This window comes from Stegostoma tigrinum, chromosome 46 (assembly GCF_030684315.1).
Source record: "Stegostoma tigrinum isolate sSteTig4 chromosome 46, sSteTig4.hap1, whole genome shotgun sequence".
NCBI classification, from domain to species: Eukaryota; Metazoa; Chordata; class Chondrichthyes; order Orectolobiformes; family Stegostomatidae; genus Stegostoma; species Stegostoma tigrinum.
The window spans coordinates 5,153,863-5,172,159 of record NC_081399.1 but is presented as its reverse complement, the minus strand read 5'-3'; the positions used below and the strand labels follow the sequence as shown (position 1 = coordinate 5,172,159).

The 18,297-nt window shown below is 56.0% G+C and overlaps 1 protein-coding gene across 1 annotated transcript in view; it reads left to right on the top strand.

The window, feature by feature from the left end:
• LOC125449531 (solute carrier family 15 member 4-like) overlaps window positions 1-18,297 on the top strand; it is a 43,165-nt gene that overhangs the window by 17,801 nt on the left and 7,067 nt on the right. The window contains exons 5-6 of the mRNA XM_059642820.1: window positions 4,138-4,233; window positions 17,326-17,494. Of these exons, the coding sequence (XP_059498803.1) occupies window positions 4,138-4,233; window positions 17,326-17,494 (265 nt within the window). The remainder of the gene's footprint in view (window positions 1-4,137; window positions 4,234-17,325; window positions 17,495-18,297) is intronic.

Here is an 18,297-nt window from a genome sequence, read left to right as displayed (position 1 = left end):
GATCATTCCCCAGTGAGAGAGACCCCTCCCCAGTGAAAGAGACCCCTCCCCAGTGAGAGAGATCCCTCCCCAGTGAGAGAGATCATTCCCCAGTGAGAGAGATCCCTCCCCAGTGTGAGAGGTCAATCCCCAGTGAGAGAGACCCCTCCCCAGTGAGAGAGATCAATCCCCAGTGAGAGAGACCCCTCCCCAGGGAGAGAGATCCCTCCCCAGTGAGCGAGACCCCTCCCCAGTGAGAGAGACCAATCCCCAGTGAGAGAGATCCCTCCCCAGTGAGAGAGATCCCTCCCCATAAGAGAGATCAATCCCCAGTGAGAGAGATCCCTCCCCAGTGAGAGAGACCCCTCCCCAGTGAGAGAGATCAATCCCCAGTGAGAGAGACCCCTCCCCAGTGAGAGAGATCCCTCCCCATAAGAGAGATCACTCCCCGGTGAGAGAGATCTCTTCCTATTGAGAGAGTACACTCCCCGGTGAGAGAGTTCACTCCCCGGTGAGAGATCACTTCCCAGTGAGAGAATTCCCTCCCTGGTGAGAGAGATCACTCCCCAGTGAGAGAGATCACTGCCTGGTGAGAGAGATCACTTCCCAGTGAGAGAGTTCCCTCCCCAGTGAGAGAGATCCCTCCCCATAAGAGAGATCACTGCCAGGTGAGAGAGATCACTTCCTAATGAGAGAGTTCACTTCCCAGTGAGAGAGTTCCCTCCCCAGTGAGAGAGATCCCTCCCCATAAGAGAGATCACTCCCCGGTGAGAGAGATCACTTCCTAATGAGAGAGTTCACTTCCCAGTGAGAGAGTTCACTCACCGGTGAGAGAGATCACTTCCCAGTGAGAGAGTTCACTCACCGGTGAGAGAGATCACTTCCCAGTAAGAGAGAGATCACTCCCCGGTGAGAGAGATCACTGCCTGGTGAGAGAGATTACTTCCCGGTGAGAGAATTGACTCCCGAGTGAGAGAGTTCACTCCCCGGTGAGAGAGATCACTCCCCGGTGAGAGACATCACTTCCCAGTGAGAGAGTTTACTCCCCGGTGAGAGAGATCACTTCCCAGTGAGAGAGTTCACTCCCCGGTGAGAGAGATCACTTCCCAGTAAGAGAGAGATCACTCCCCGGTGAGAGAGATCACTGCCTGGTGAGAGAGATCACTTCCCAGTGAGAGAGTTCCCTCCCCAGTGAGAGAGATCCCTCCCCATAAGAGAGATCACTGCCAGGTGAGAGAGATCACTTCCTAATGAGAGAGTTCACTTCCCAGTGACAGAGTTCCCTCCCCAGTGAGAGAGATCCCTCCCCATAAGAGAGATCACTCCCCGGTGAGAGAGATCACTTCCTAATGAGAGAGTTCACTTCCCAGTGAGAGAGTTCACTCACCGGTGAGAGAGATCACTTCCCAGTGAGAGAGTTCACTCACCGGTGAGAGAGATCACTTCCCAGTAAGAGAGAGATCACTCCCCGGTGAGAGAGATCACTGCCTGGTGAGAGAGATTACTTCCCGGTGAGAGAATTGACTCCCGAGTGAGAGAGTTCACTCCCCGGTGAGAGAGATCACTCCCCGGTGAGAGAGATCACTTCCCAGTGAGAGAGTTTACTCCCCGGTGAGAGAGATCACTCCCCAGTAAGAGAGAGTTCACTCCCCGGTGAGAGAGATCACTCCCCGGTGAGAGAGATCACTGCCCAGTGAGAGAGTTCACTCCCCGGTGAGAGTGATCACTGCCCGGTGAGAGAGTTCAGTTCCCGGTGAGAGAGATCACTCCCCAGTGAGAGAGATCACTCCGCGGTGAGAGAGATCACTTCGCAGTAAGAGAGAGTTCACTCCCCGGTGAGAGAGATCACTTCCCAGTAAGAGAGAGTTCACTCCCCGGTGAGAGAGATCACTTCCCAGTAAGAGAGAGTTCACTCCCCGGTGAGAGAGATCACTGCCCGGTGAGGGAGTTCAGTCCCCGGTGAGAGAGTTCACTCCCCGGTGAGAGAGATCACTTCCCAGTGAGAGAGTTCACTCCCCGGAGAGAGAGTTCACTCCCCGGTGAGAGAGTTCACTCCCCGGTGAGAGAGCTCAGTCCCCGGTGAGAGAGATCACTCCCCGGTGAGAGAGATCACTTCCCAGTAAGAGAGAGTTCACTCCCCGGTGAGAGAGATCACTTCCCAGTAAGAGAGAGTTCACTCCCCGGTGAGAGAGATCACTGCCCGGTGAGGGAGTTCAGTCCCCGGTGAGAGAGTTCACTCCCCGGTGAGAGAGATCACTTCCCAGTGAGAGAGTTCACTCCCCGGTGAGAGCGTTCACTCCCCGGTGAGAGAGTTCAGTTCCCGGTGAGAGAGTTCACTCCCCGGTGAGAGAGTTCAGTCCCCGGTGAGAGAGTTCAGTCCCCGGTGAGAGAGTTCACTCCCCGGTGAGAGAGTTCAGTCCCCGGTGAGAGAGTTCACTCCCCGGTGAGAGAGTTCAGTCCCCGGTGAGAGAGTTCAGTCCCCGGTGAGAGAGTTCACTCCCCGGTGAGAGAGTTCAGTCCCCGGTGAGAGAGTTCACTCCCCGGTGAGAGAGTTCACTCCCCGGTGAGAGAGATCACTTCCCAGTAAGAGAGAGTTCACTCCCCGGTGAGAGAGATCACTTCCCAGTGAGAGAGTTCACTCCCCGGTGAGAGAGATCACTCCCCGGTGAGAGAGTTCAGTCCCCGGTGAGAGAGTTCACTCCCCGGTGAGAGAGATCACTCCCCAGTAAGAGAGAGTTCACTCCCCGGTGAGAGAGATCACTTCCCAGTGAGAGAGATCACTTCCCAGTGAGAGAGTTCAGTCCCCGGTGAGAGAGATCACTTCCCGGTGAGAGAGTTCACTCCCCGGTGAGAGAGATCACTTCCCAGTGAGAGAGTTCACTCCCCGGTGAGAGAGATCACTCCCCGGTGAGAGAGTTCAGTCCCCGGTGAGAGAGTTCACTCCCCGGTGAGAGATCACTCCCCAGTGAGAGAGATCACTTCCCAGTGAGAGAGAGTTCACTCCCCGGTGAGAGTGATCAATCCACAGGGAACAGCCCCAAGGCGGTCGGTGATTATTAATGTCTCTGTCTGTGGGCTCTCACTCACGGAGCCTCCGCCATCCGTTCAATATCCTCCGGCAATCACACCCCCCCGTCTCTGTAACTCCCTACACCACCACCCCATCTCTGTAACCCCCTCCAGCCCCTACACCCCCTCCAGCCCCTACACCCCCTCCAGCCCCTACACCACCTCCCTATCTCTGTAACCCCCTCCAGCTCCTACACCCTCTCCCTATCTCTGTAACCCCCTCCGGCCCCTACATCCCCTCCCTATCTCTGTCACCCTCTCCAGCCCCTACAAGCCCTCCCTATCTCTGTAACCCCCTCCAGCCCCTACACCCTCTCCCTATCTCTGTAACCCCCTCTGGCCCCTACACCACCTCCCTATCTCTGTAACCCCCTCCAGCCCCTACACCACCTCCCTATCTCTGTAACCCCCTCCATCCCCTACACCCCTCCCTATCTCTGTAACCCCCTCCAGCCCCTACACCCCTCCCTATCTCTGTAACCCCCTCCAGCCCCTACACCCCCTCCCTATCCCTGTAACCCCCTCCATCCCCTACACCCCCTCCCTATCTCTGTAACCCCCTCCAGCCCCTACACCCCCTCCCTATCTCTGTAACCCCCTCCAGCCCCTACACCCCTCCCTATCTCTGTAACCCCCTCCAGCCCCTACACCCCCTCCCTATCTCTGTCACCCCCTCCAGCCCCTACACCCCTCCCTATCTCTGTAACCCCCTCCAGCCCCTACACCCCCTCCCTATCTCTGTAACCCCCTCCAGCCCCTACACCCCCTCCCTATCCCTGTAACCCCCTCCAGCCCCTCTATCCTGTGTGGAATGTCGGAAAGTTTCCTGAAGTATTACACCTGTTTGTCTTCCCTTTGGACCCCGCTGCAGAACATTTTTATCTCTGACCAACCGTCTGTCACCACCCCCAGGCCCCACCACCGACGTCTTCCGTGGGGGCGACATGTCAGTTTTTGCTTGATGTATGGTTGCCTGCAGTGTGTCACGTTGTTCAGCCACAGTCAGGATGCTATGGAAATGCAGGACATTGTTGTTGCAGTGTGCGATGGTCTCCCTGTCTCTCTCTCTCTCTCTCTCTCTCGGTGCAGATGGAGAGTACGTACGTGCTCCAGGCTGTACATCTCCAGCTTCCCTCCCTGTTTGGGGACCGTCCGACGCACAACGGCACAGAGCATCTGCAAACAGTGAGTTCACAATCTGACCTTTCTACACTCAGCCCCTTCTCCAGCCTGTTACACAGGGACTAGAGGCCATTCAGCCCCTTCCCCAGCCTGTTACACAGGGACTAGAGGCCATTCAGCCCCTTCCCCAGCCTGTTACACAGGGACTAGAGGCCATTCAGCCCCTTCCCCAGCCTGTTACACAGGGACTAGAGGCCATTCAGCCCCTTCCCCATCCTGTTACACAGGGACTAGAGGTCATTCAGCGCCTTCCCCAGCCAGTTACACAGGGACTAGAGGCCATTCAGCCCCTTCTCCAGCCTGTTACACAGGGACTAGAGGCCATTCAGCCCCTTCTCCAGCCAGTTACACAGGGACTAGAGGCCATTCAGCCCCTTGCCCAGCCTGTTACACAGGGACTAGAGGCCATTCAGCCCCTTCCCCAGCCAGTTAAACAGGGACTAGAGGCCATTCAGCCCCTTCCCCAGCCTGTTACACAGGGACGAGAGGCCATTCAGCCCCTTCCCCAGCCTGTTACACAGGGACGAGAGGCCATTCAGCACCTTCCCCAGCCTGTTGCACAGGGACGAGAGGCCATTCAGCCCCTTCCCCATCCTGTTACACAGGGACTAGAGGTCATTCAGCGCCTTCCCCAGCCAGTTACACAGGGACTAGAGGCCATTCAGCCCCTTCTCCAGCCTGTTACACAGGGACTAGAGGCCATTCAGCCCCTTCTCCAGCCAGTTACACAGGGACTAGAGGCCATTCAGCCCCTTGCCCAGCCTGTTACACAGGGACGAGAGGCCATTCAGCCCCTTCCCCAGCCAGTTAAACAGGGACTAGAGGCCATTCAGCCCCTTCCCCAGCCTGTTACACAGGGACGAGAGGCCATTCAGCCCCTTCCCCAGCCTGTTACACAGGGACGAGAGGCCATTCAGCACCTTCCCCAGCCTGTTGCACAGGGACGAGAGGCCATTCAGCCCCTTCCCCATCCTGTTACACAGGGACTAGAGGCCATTCAGCACCTTCCCCAGCCTGTTACACAGGGACTAGAGGCCATTCAGCCCCTTCCCCAGCCTGTTATACAGGGACTAGAGGCCATTCAGCCCCTTCTCCAACCTGTTACACAGGGACTAGAGGCCATTCAGCCCCTTCTCCAGCCTGTTACACAGGGACGAGAGGCCAATCAGTCCCTTCCCCAGCCTGTTACACAGGGACTAGAGGCGATTCAGCCCCTTCTCCAGCCTGTTACACAGGGACGAGAGGCCATTCAGCCCCTTCCCCATCCTTTTACACAGGGACTAGAGGCCATTCAGCCCCTTCCCCAGCCAGTTACACAGGGACGAGAGGCCATTCAGCCCCTTCCCCATCCTGTTACACAGGGACTAGAGGCCATTCAGCCCCTTGCACATCCTGTTACACAGGGACTAGAGGCCATTCGGCCCCTTGCCCATCCTGTTACACAGGGACTAGAGGCCATTCAGTCCCTTCCCCATCCTGTTACACAGGGACTAGAGGCCACTCAGCCCCTTCCCCAGCCTGTTACACAGGGACTAGAGGCCATTCAGCCCCTTCCCCATCCTGTTACACAGGGACTAGAGGCCATTCAGCCCCTTCCCCAGCCTGTGACATGGGGACTAGAGGCCATTCAGCCCCTTCCCCAGACTGTTACACAGGGACGAGAGGCCATTCAGCCCCTTCCCCAGCCTGTTACACAGGGACTAGAGGCCATTCAGCCCCTTCCCCATCCTGTTACACAGGGACTAGAGGCCATTCAGCGCCTTCCCCAGCCTGTTACACAGGGACTAGAGGCCATTCAGCCCCTTCCCCATCCTGTTACACAGGGACTAGAGTCCATTCAGCCCTTTCCCCAGCCAGTTACACAGGGACTAGAGGCCATTCTGCCCCTTCCCCATCCTGTTACACAGGGACGAGAGGCCATTCAGCCCCTTCCCCAGCCAGTTACACAGGGACTAGAGGCCATTCAGCCCCTTCCCCAGCCTGTTACACAGGGACTAGAGGCCATTCAGCCCCTTCCCCAGCCTGTAACACAGGGACTAGAGGCCATTCAGCCCCTTGCCCATCCTGTTACACAGGGACTAGAGGCCATTCAGCCCCTTCCCCAGCCTGTAACACAGGGACTAGAGGCCATTCAGCCCCTTCCCCATCCTGTTACACAGGGACTAGAGGCCATTCAGCCCCTTCCCCATCCTGTTACACAGGGACTAGAGGCCATTCAGCCCCTTCCCCAGCCTGTTACACAGGGACTAGAGGCCATTCAGCCCCTTCGCCAGCCTGTTACACAGGGACTAGAGGCCATTCAGCCCCTTCCCCAGCCTGTTACACAGGGACGAGTGGCCATTCAGCCCCTTGCCCAGCCTGTTACACAGGGACTAGAGGCCATTCAGCCCCTTCCCCAGCCTGTTACACAGGGACTAGAGGCCATTCAGCCCCTTCGCCAGCCTGTTACACAGGGACTAGAGGCCATTCAGGCCCTACTCCAGCCTGTTACACAGGGAACAGCAGGAGGCCATTCAGCCCCTTCTCCAGCCAGTTACACAGGGACGAGAGGCCATTCAGCCCCTTACCCAGCCTGTTACACAGGGACGAGAGGCCATTCAGCCCCTTCTCCAGCCTGTTACACAGGGACTAGAGGCCATTCAGCCTGTTCCCCAGCCTGTTATACAGGGACGAGAGGCCATTCAGCCCCTTCTCCAGCCTGTTACACAGGTACGAGAGGCCATTCAGCCCCTTACCCAGCCTGTTACAAAGGGACGAGAGGCCATTCAGCCCCTTCTCCAGCTTGTTACACAGGCACGAGAGGCCATTCAGCCCCTTCCCCAGCATTTTACACAGGGACTAGAGGCCATTCAGCCCCTCCTCCAGCCTGTTACACAGGGACGAGAGGCCATTCAGCCCCGTCCCCAGCCTGTTACACAGGGACGAGAGGCCATTCAGCCCCTTCCCCAGCCTGTTACACAGGGACGAGAGGCCATTCAGCCCCTTCTCCAGCCTGTTACACAGGGACTAGAGGCCATTCAGCCCCTTCCCCAGCCTGTTACACAGGGACGAGAGGCCATTCAGCCCCTTCCCCAGCCTGTTACACAGGGACTAGAGGCTATTCAGCCCCTTCCCCAGCCTGTTACACAGGGACAAGAGGCCATTCAGCCCCTTCCCCAGCCTGTTACACAGGGGAACAGCAGGAGGCCATTTGGACCCTTCTCCAGCCTCTTACACAGGGAACAGCAGGAGGCCATTCAGCCCCTTCTCCAGCCTGTTACACAGGGGGACAGCAGGAGGCCATTCAGCCCCTGCCCCAGCCTGTTACACAGAGGGGCAGCAGGAGGCCATTCAGCCCCTGCCCCAGCCTGTTACACAGGGACTAGAGGCCATTCAGCCCCTTCTCCAGCCTGTTACACAGGGACTAGAGGCCATTCAGCCCCTTCCCCAGCCTTTTACACAGGGACTAGAGGCCATTCAGCCCCTTCCCCATCCTGTTACACAGGAACGAGAGGCCATTCAGCCCCTTCTCCAGCCTGTTACACAGGGACTAGAGGCCATTCAGCCCCTTCCCCAGCCTGTTACACAGGGACGAGAGGCCATTCAGCCCCTTCCCCATCCTGTTACACAGGGACTAGAGGCCATTCAGCCCCTTCCCCAGCCTGTTACACAGGGACTAGAGGCCATTCAGCCCCTTGCCCATCCTGTTACACAGGGACTAGAGGCCATTCAGCCCCTTTCCCAGCCTGTAACACAGGGACTAGAGGCCATTCAGCCCCTTCCCCATCCTGTTACACAGGGACTAGAGGCCATTCAGCCCCTTCTCCAGCCTGTTACATAGGAACGAGAGGCCATTCAGCCCCTTCTCCAGCCTGTTACCTAGGGACTAGAGGCCATTCAGCCCCTTCTCCAGCCTGTTACACAGGGACTAGAGGCCATTCAGCCTGTTCCCCAGCCTGTTATACAGGGACGAGAGGCCATTCAGCCCCTTCTCCAGCCTGTTACACAGGTACGAGAGGCCATTCAGCCCCTTACCCAGCCTGTTACAAAGGGACGAGAGGCCATTCAGCCCCTTCTCCAGCTTGTTACACAGGCACGAGAGGCCATTCAGCCCCTTCCCCAGCGTTTTACACAGGGACTAGAGGCCATTCAGCCCCTTCCCCAGCCTGTTACACAGGGACTAGAGGCCATTCAGCCCCTTCCCCAGCCTGTTACACAGGGACTAGAGGCCATTCAGCCCCTTCGCCAGCCTGTTACACAGGGACTAGAGGCCATTCAGCCCCTTCCCCAGCCTGTTACACAGGGACGAGTGGCCATTCAGCCCCTTCCCCAGCCTGTTACACAGGGACTAGAGGCCATTCAGGCCCTACTCCAGCCTGTTACACAGGGAACAGCAGGAGGCCATTCAGCCCCTTCTCCAGCCAGTTACACAGGGACTAGAGGCCATTCAGCCCCTTCCCCAGCCTGTTACACAGGGACGAGAGGCCATTCAGCCCCTTACCCAGCCTGTTACACAGGGACGAGAGGCCATTCAGCCCCTTCTCCAGCCTGTTACATAGGAACGAGAGGCCATTCAGCCCCTTCTCCAGCCTGTTACCTAGGGACTAGAGGCCATTCAGCCCCTTCTCCAGCCTGTTACACAGGGACTAGAGGCCATTCAGCCTGTTCCCCAGCCTGTTATACAGGGACGAGAGGCCATTCAGCCCCTTCTCCAGCCTGTTACACAGGTACGAGAGGCCATTCAGCCCCTTATCCAGCCTGTTCCAAAGGGACGAGAGGCCATTCAGCCCCTTCTCCAGCTTGTTACACAGGCACGAGAGGCCATTGAGCCCCTTCCCCAGCGTTTTACACAGGGACTAGAGGCCATTCAGCCCCTCCTCCAGCCTGTTACACAGGGACGAGAGGCCATTCAGCCCCGTCCCCAGCCTGTTACACAGGGACGAGAGGCCATTCAGCCCCTTACCCAGCCTGTTACACAGGGACTAGAGGCCATTCAGCCCCTTCCCCAGCCTGTTATACAGGGACGAGAGGCCATTCAGCCCCTTCCCCAGCCTGTTACACAGGGACTAGAGGCTATTCAGCCCCTTCCCCAGCCTGTTACACAGGCACGAGAGGCCATTGAGCCCCTTCCCCAGCGTTTTACACAGGGACTAGAGGCCATTCAGCCCCTCCTCCAGCCTGTTACACAGGGACGAGAGGCCATTCAGCCCCGTCCCCAGCCTGTTACACAGGGACGAGAGGCCATTCAGCCCCTTACCCAGCCTGTTACACAGGGACTAGAGGCCATTCAGCCCCTTCCCCAGCCTGTTATACAGGGACGAGAGGCCATTCAGCCCCTTCCCCAGCCTGTTACACAGGGACTAGAGGCTATTCAGCCCCTTCCCCAGCCAGTTACACAGGGACGAGAGGCCATTCAGCCCCTTCCCCAGCCTGTTACACAGGGGAACAGCAGGAGGCCGTTTGGCCGCTTCTCCAGCCTGTTACACAGGGGAACAGCAGGAGGCCATTTGGACCCTTCTCCAGCCTCTTACACAGGGAACAGCAGGAGGCCATTCAGCCCCTTCTCCAGCCTGTTACACAGGGGGACAGCAGGAGGCCATTCAGCCCCTGCCCCAGCCTGTTACACAGGGTGACAGCAGGAGGCCATTCAGCCCCTGCCCCAGCCTGTTACACAGGGACGAGAGGCCATTCAGCCCCTTCCCCCGCCTGTTACACATGGACTAGAGGCCATTCAGCCCCTTCCCCAGCCTGTTACGCAGGGACTAGAGGCCATTCAGCCCCTTCCCCAGCCTGTTACACAGGGAACAGCAGGAGGCCATTCAGCCCCTTCTCCAGCCTGTTACACAGGGACGAGAGGCCATTCAGCCCCTTCTCCAGCCTGTTACACAGGGGCTAGAGGCCATTCAGCCCCTTCCCCAGCCTGTTATGCAGGGACTAGAGGCCATTCAGCCCCTTCCCCAGCCTGTTACACAGGGAACAGCAGGAGGCCGTTCAGCGCCTTCTCCAGCCTGTTACACAGGGACTAGAGGCCATTCAACCCCTTCTCCAGCTTGTTACACAGGGAACAGCAGGAGGCCATTCAGCCCTTTCTCCAGCCTGTTACACAGGGAACAGCAGGAGGCCATTCAGCCCCTTCTCCAGCCTCTTACATAGGGGAACAGCAGGAGGCCATTCAGCCCCTTCTCCAGCCTGTTACACAGGGGAACAGCAGGAGGCCATTCAGCCCCTTCTCCAGCCTGTTACACAGGGGAACAGCAGGAGGCCATTCAGCCCCTTCTCCAGCCTGTTACACAGGGGAACAACAGGAGGCCATTCAGCCCCTTCTCCAGCCTGTTACACAGGGGAACAGCAGGAGGCCATTCAGCTCCTTCTCCAGCTTGTTACACAGTGAACAGGAGGAGGCCATTCAACCCCAAATGCCTTTTGAACGTTCCCATTTCCAGTTTGTGAGACGGGCCCCGAGGACACAGCAGTCAATCATTTATTTTCTGCCCAGCTCCCACCCTCAATGGTTCACAGCTCTCTGCGAGGCACACACTCACACTCAAACATTCCCACTCACACACTCCCACTTACACACACACTCACACACACACACACACATACACACACACACACTCACACACACGCACACACACACACTGACACACGCACACAGACTCACATGCACACACGCTCGCACACACACACACACACACACACATACACTCACTCTCACACACAGACACATGCACACACACTCACACACACACACACACATACACTGACACACACACACACACACACACACACACATACACTCACTCTCACACACAGACACATGCACGCACACATGCACACACACACACACTCACACACACACACACAGACAGGACTCAGTTAGCCCTGTCAGAGTGGAACCCGTGCTTTCTCAGTTGGTAAAGAGTGGGGCGGTCCCACTGTGGTCACAACATGAGGCGTCACTCTTTATTTTTGTCTGTAATTTCAAATTCCCCTTTCCTCATAACGCAGAACTGATTGAAAGTGAAAGGGGATGTAGCTGTACTCAGACTTCAACAATTACATTTGGACAATGGCATCCAAGTTGCCGTCTTCCTAAATGTGGCTCACCCAGAAGGATTACCCGCTATTCGGCCCATCACACCCACACTGTCCCTCTGAGGAGCATCCCACCTAGACCGACGCTATTCCTCAAAACCTGCATTTCCCCTCAACAAACCCACCCTAACCTGCACATCCCTGGGCACTACGGGACAATTTCGCACGGCCAATCCACCCTAACCCACACATCCCTGGGCACTATGGGACAATTTCGCACGGCCAATCCACCCTAACCCACACATCCCTGAACTGTGTGAGGAAAACCACACAGTCAAGGGAAGGTCCTGCAGACCCCACAGTACCAGTTGCCAAGGCCGTGATCGAACCCAGCTCGCTGGTGGTGCTAACCACTGAGCCAGTGTGCCACACCTGTTGGGGTGCCAACGAAGAGAAGTAATCCAGAAAACACCAAAAAAAACACCCGTCATTTCATTCATTGATTCTATTGAAAGTTTCTACATTTCTTTTTTGCCCTTAATGTTGATGGATTCCAAGCAGTTGTTTCATGTGTAAATATTTCCAACTTTCCAGTTTGTGAGTGACTTGGGGAAACGAGGGGCCCGTCCTCTCACTGCCGGCCTTTTGAAAGATTCCGAAAGTTGCGGGGAAGCTGGAAATCTGAAAGAGAGGCATAAATTGTGAGAGTAACTCCGCAGACCTGGCAGCATTGTCAGAGAGAGAAAACATGTTTCCTGCTGGTGGTCAGGACTGTGCTTTCTGTCTCTCTCACCCTCTCTCTGCTCCACAGATGCTGCCAGACCCTGCCGAGTTTCTCCAGCAATTTCGGCCCATCTTGCGCAGGTTTGCCCCTGCCTGATTTTGAGCACCGCGTTTCAACCTCCCCCTTTCATCGTCCACGCTTGCATTTGATTCTGACTTGATCTATTTTCGTCACGTGCACCACGATACAGTGAACAGTGTTGTTTTATGCTATCCAGGCAAATCAAGCCATCCAAGGGATTACAAAGCTGGGGAAGGGACGTTCAGTGGTCTACCACTGCCCCCTGCATTCACAAAGTTGACCAAAAGGGTCCTTGTGCTGATCAGACTCCTCAGTCGTCCTTCTCTAGATGCTTCCACTGGTTTGCAAGAGGCATGGAGTGACTGGCTCACACTTTGAAAGTCTCTAACTTATCAGACCTGGCAAACAACTGTCAAAGTTGGTGTGGGGTTGGGCGAGTAATAACCTGGGTTTCCTCCCTTGATTTGATTTATTATTGTCACGTGCTACAGTGAGTACTTTTGTTTGCAGCCAGTCTGGCACGGTGCTGGGGGAACACAGCAGGTCGGGCAGCACCAGAGGAGCAGGAGAGTCGGCGTTTCGGGCCTAGACCCTGTGCTGTCCAGACAAACCATGCGTTACAGAAGTGCGTCAGGGTAACAGGCCAGAATCCAGGGCTCGGTGTTACAGCAAGAGAGAAGGCGCGGAGAAGGGATTGCTCCAACACACGCGAGATCCGTGGATAAATCCGATGTCAGTGGGGAAGAAGCTGTCCTTAAATCTGTCGGCACGTATTTGCAAACTTTTGCCTCCCCCCTACCCAAGGGAAGAGAGTGGGTGGGGGCGAAAGTGGTCTTAGATGATGTTGGCTGTTTTCCCGAGGCACTGGGAAGTGTAGAGGGAGTCAGTGGGTGGAAGGCTGTGCGAGGGACGGTGCTGTGACTCTCAGTAACTTCTCGCAAACCAAGCCGTGGTGCATCCCGATGGACCGGCGCGCGGACATCTGGAATTTCCTTCGCACCCTGACGATGTTGGTGTGCATTATGGGTGGGCCAGGACAGAGCGTTCATCATATCCGCTCCTGGGAACTCCACACGATGCGGTGGGGGAGCGGGGGGGCACCCCCTTTGGGTGTCGGATCGTGAACAGCGACGACACAGAGTACTGGAGGAAGCGTTCAGTTGTAGGGCCTTTCCATCAGGAAGAACTGCTGGACCCAGAGACAACAGGAAAAAAACGGGTCGGTCCAGAGACAAAAGATCAATCGAAGAAGGGTCCCCCACCCCGAAAACACTGGCTTTCCTGCTCCTCGGATGCTGCCTGACCCTGCTGTGTTCCTCCAGCTCCACTCTGCGTCGTAGCTCCCTGAGTTGCCACCCAGGTGGATAAAGCTAAGAAAGCATGTGGTGTTTTGGCTCTCATTATCAGGGGGATCGAGTTTAAGAGCCGCGAGGTTATGCTGCAGCTCTACAAAACCCTGGTGAGACCACACTTGGAATATTGTGTCCAGTTCTGGTCGCCCTATTATAGGAAAGACGTGGAGGCTTTGGAGAGGGTGCAAAGAAGGTTTACCAGGATGCTGCCTGGACTGGAGGGCTTGTCTTACGAGGAGAGGTTGACTGAGCTCGGACTTTTCTCTCTGGAGAGAAGGAGGAAGAGAGGTGACCTGATTGAGGTGTACAAGGTAATGAGAGGCATGGATAGAGTCGATAGCCAGAGACTTTTCCCCAGGGCAGGATTGACTGCCACGAGGGGTCATAGTTTTAAGGTGTTAGGAGGAAGGTATAGAGGAGACGTCAGAGGGAGGTTCTTCACCCAGAGAGTTGTGAGCGCATGGAATAGTTTACCAGTGGTAGTCATGGAAGCGGAGTCATTAGTGACATTTAAGCAACTGCTGGACATGCACATGGACAGCAGTGAATTAAGGGGAATGTAGGTTAGGTTCTTTTATTTTTGGGTTAGGAATATTCCACGGCACAACTTCGTGGGCTGAAAGGCCTGTACTATGCTGTACTTTTCTATGTTCTATGTGAAACGGAAGAGTTAGCTGCTGACTTTCGGAAGCTGAGTGCAGGGGACGACCCTCCCTGCATCAGCGTTGCTGAGGACGATTCTCTCGAGGGAAACTTTGCAGATTGAGTCAGTAGTCAGGAAGGCAAATGTAATGTTGGCATTTATTTTGAGAGGACTTGAATATAAAAGCAGGGATGTACTACTGAGGCTTTACAAGGCTCTGGTCAGGCCACATTTGGAGTATTGTGTGCAGTTTAGGGCCCCATATCTCAGGAAATATGCACTGGCCCTGGAGTGGGTTCAGAGGAGGTTCACGAGAATGGTCCCAGGAATGGAAAGCTTAACATTTGAGGAACATTTGAGGGCTCTGGGACTATACTCATTGAAATTTAGAAGGATGAGGAGGGAATCTGATTTAAACTTACAGAATACTGAATGGTCTGGACTGAGTGGATGTTGGGAAGATGCTTCGATTGGTTGGAGAGTCTAGGATCTGAGGGCACAGCCTGAGAGTAAAGGGAAGACCTTTTAGAACGGAGATAAGGAGAAAATTCTTCAGCCAATGAGTGGCGTTTCTATGGAATACACTGCCACAGAAGGCTGTGGGAGGCCATGTCGTTGAGTACATTTAAGACTGAGATAGACAGGTTCTTGATGATCAAGGGTTACAGAGAGAATCAGGAGAACAGGGTCGAGAAACTTATCAGCCGCGATTGAATGGTCTAGTTTCTGCTCTGATGCATTCCGATCTTCAAATATAACAAGTTGACTGAGTCGAGCCCCTGGGACTATCGATCAGCAACAAACTGTCCTGGTCCGGCCAGCTCAACAGCGCTGTCCAGGAAACATCAGCTTCCTCAAGAAGGTCAGAGCCCTCGTGCCCATTTTGATAAATGCACCAAAGAATGTATCCTATCTGGAGGATTCACACAGCTTGGTATGGTAACTATGCTTCCGAAGATCTCAAGAAAATACTGAGAGTCGCGAACGTAGCCCAGTCGAGAGCACAAAGCAGCCTTGCATCCATTGGCTGCATCTGTGCTTCCCACCGCGTCTCAGCCAACATCATCAAAGATCCCCTCTTCCCCCGACCCAGTCACACCCCCGACCGTGGGGCGGACGGTACAAACGTTTGAAATCAGATTCAAGAGCAGCTTCTTCCCTGGCTGCGAAGGGGCCCCTTTTCAATCATTTCTCTCTCTGCGCTCAGTTCTGCCGCCCCTCTGCTTGACACTGTACCTCGCTGCAACGGGCGACAATACATCGAGGAATGTCGGCTTCCTCGCAGCATCTCATCGCTGTTTAAGATCTGGCCCTCGATGGATTCCAAGGGGGTCAGTCCCGGAGTGCCCTGGGTCCCCGAGCCACTGAGCAAAAGGTTTCCTTTCTCTGGTTCTGTCTGGGTTATTAGCCTCATGTTGGCCACGGCATGTTGACGCGAGTGGGATCAGCCCTGAAAGAGATTCAAGTCAGCACCAGGGATGAGCATCGGCACGGTGGCTCAGTGGTTAGCAAGGCTCCCTCACAGCACCAGGGACCCAGGTTCAATTCCACGTCCTCCCTCTGTCTGTGCGAAGTTTGCCTGCTCTCCCCGTGAGCGTGCGGGGATCAGCCCAAACTGGGGTGGGGGGGCGGTGCAGGCTAGGGTGGGTGGCCTGTGCCCAATTTGGACGAAGATGGGTTAGCCACAGAGTGTGCAGGCCGAGCGAATTAACCACAGGGGTCGCCGAAGTGTGAGTGTGGGAGCTCGACGGGCTGAGCGGCCTGCTTCCGCACGGTGGGGTGCATTTGCAAATCGAAGGGCCGTGGTCAAGTGTTGTCGCTCCAGCTGGGATGTTCACATCCGAGTTTTCCGAAAAGCCTTTCGAGAGGAATCTTGAGGAGGACAGATCCAGGATTATTTCACACCCCCTCGGAGTGAGCAGACACCGACGATGAAATCCCACATCAATTCCAGTGCCCCAAGGGAAATGTTCAGAAGCTTGAGGGACAGACAGTACAAAGCCTGACACCTTAAACCAGGCTATGACCATTTCCAATAAATGACAATCTAACCACTGCCCCTTGACATTCAATGGTGTTACCATCACTGAACCCCCCACTACCCACATCCTGGGGGCTACCATTGACCAGAAACTCTCCTGGACCCACCACATAAACACAGCGGCTACAAGAGCAGGTTAGAGGCTGGGAATCCCGGAGCGAGTAACTCCCGTCCTGTCTCCCCCCAAAGCCTGTCCCACCATCTACAAGGCACAAGGCAGGAGGGTGAAGGGATACTCCCCACTTGCCCCTGATGGGGGCAGCTCCAACAACACTCAAAAAGCTCGATACCATCCAGGACAAAGCAGCCCCCGCTCCATTGGCACCACATCCACAAACGTCCCACTCCCTCCCCCGACCGATGCTCAGTCACAGCAGTGTGTACCATCTACAAGATGCTCTGCAGAAATTCACCAAAGATCCTCAGGCAGCACCTTCCGAACCCCATGACCCACTTCCATCCAGAAGGACAAGGGGCAGCAGGTACATGGGACCCCCACCCCCTGCATGTTCCCCTCCGAGCCCCTCCCCATCCCAACTTGCAAGTACATCGGCCGTTCCTTCAGTGTCGCTGGGTCAGAATCCCTGGAATTCCCTCCCTAAGGGGACACTGTGGGTCAATCCACAGCACATGGACTGCAGCTGTTCAAGGAGGAAGCTCACCCCCGGACCTTCTCAAGGGGGGCAACTAGGGACGGTGGTGCGGGGGGGGGTTAATAAATGCTGGGCCAGGCGTGCGATGCCCACACCTGATGAAGGAATGAAATAGGAGTGTATAAATCTTTTCAGCCATGTTGAACCGAGCTGGGCATCTGCAAACTTGTCTCAATGACCCTGATATCCCCTTGCTCACAATCTCACCCAGTTTTCTGCGTCCCTGGCAAACTTTGAAATGTTGTGTTAGTTCTCCTCCTCCAGACCGTAGCTTCGGGGCATCAGGCCCCGCTCCCTGCGCGGCACCTCTGTCCGAATGTTAACAGTGGATTCTTGCAGGCATCATTTGAAGACCCAGGACCCACTCGCGATCAATTCTCCACCCTGCAGAAAAACTCCTCAAATCCCAAGTGGAATCATATTTATTCCACACCAGTCTCCCGTCAAATAAAGGGGAGAGGCGTACTCAAGAAGGAGGCATTGAAATGGCCATGAGAGGCCAGGCTGGGATAGTAGAGGGAGGATGGAAGGGCTGGAAGGCCTCCGAGAGACACAGGCGCTAACGCTGTCTTCCTGTCTGTTAGTTCCCAGCGGCCTGGCTGACCATGTTCGACGCCGTCATGCTATTACTCCTCATCCCTCTCAAAGACACGGTCATCGACCCATTCCTGACAAAGAGGAATCTCCTCCCGACGCCCCTCACCCGGATCAGCCTGGGAATGATCTTCGCCATGTTCTCCGCCATCGCTGCAGGTAACGCCGGGGGGGGGGGTGCTCAGCGCCCGATGGTCGTCCGTCTCGCACACCCCTCCTCCATTCCCATACAACCCCCCCCTCCGTTCCACTACAACCCCCCCTCTATTCCCCTACCCCCCTCCTCCATTGCCCTACACCCCCTCCCTATCTCTGTAGCCCCCTCCAGCCCCTACACCCCCTCCCTATCTCTGTAACTCCCCAACCCCTACACCCGCTCCCTATGTCTGCAACCTCCTCCATCCCCTCTACCCCCTCCCTATCTCTGTAAACCCCTCCATCCCTTACACCCCTCCCTATCTCTATCACCCCCTCCAGCCCCTACACCCCCTCCCTATCTCTGTAACCCCCTCCATCCCCTACACCCCGTCCCTATCGCTGTAGCCCCCTCCAGCCCCTACACCCCCTCCCTATCTCTGTAACTCCCCAACCCCTACACCCACTCCCTATGTCTGCAACCTCCTCCATCCCCTCTACCCCCTCCCTATCTCTGTAAACCCCTCCATCCCTTACACCCCTCCCTATCTCTATCACCCCCTCCAGCCCCTACACCCCCTCACTATCTCTGTAACCCCCTCCAGCCCCTACACCCCATCCCTATCTCTGTCACCCCCTCCAGCCCCTACACCCCTCCCTATCTCTATCACCCCCTCCAGCCCCTACACCCCCTCACTATCTCTGTAAGCCCCTCCAGCCCCTACACCCTATCCCTATCTCTGTCACCCCCTCCAGCCCCTACACCCCCTCCCTATCTCTGTAACCCCCTCCAGCCCCTACACCCCCTCCCTATCTCTGTAACCCCC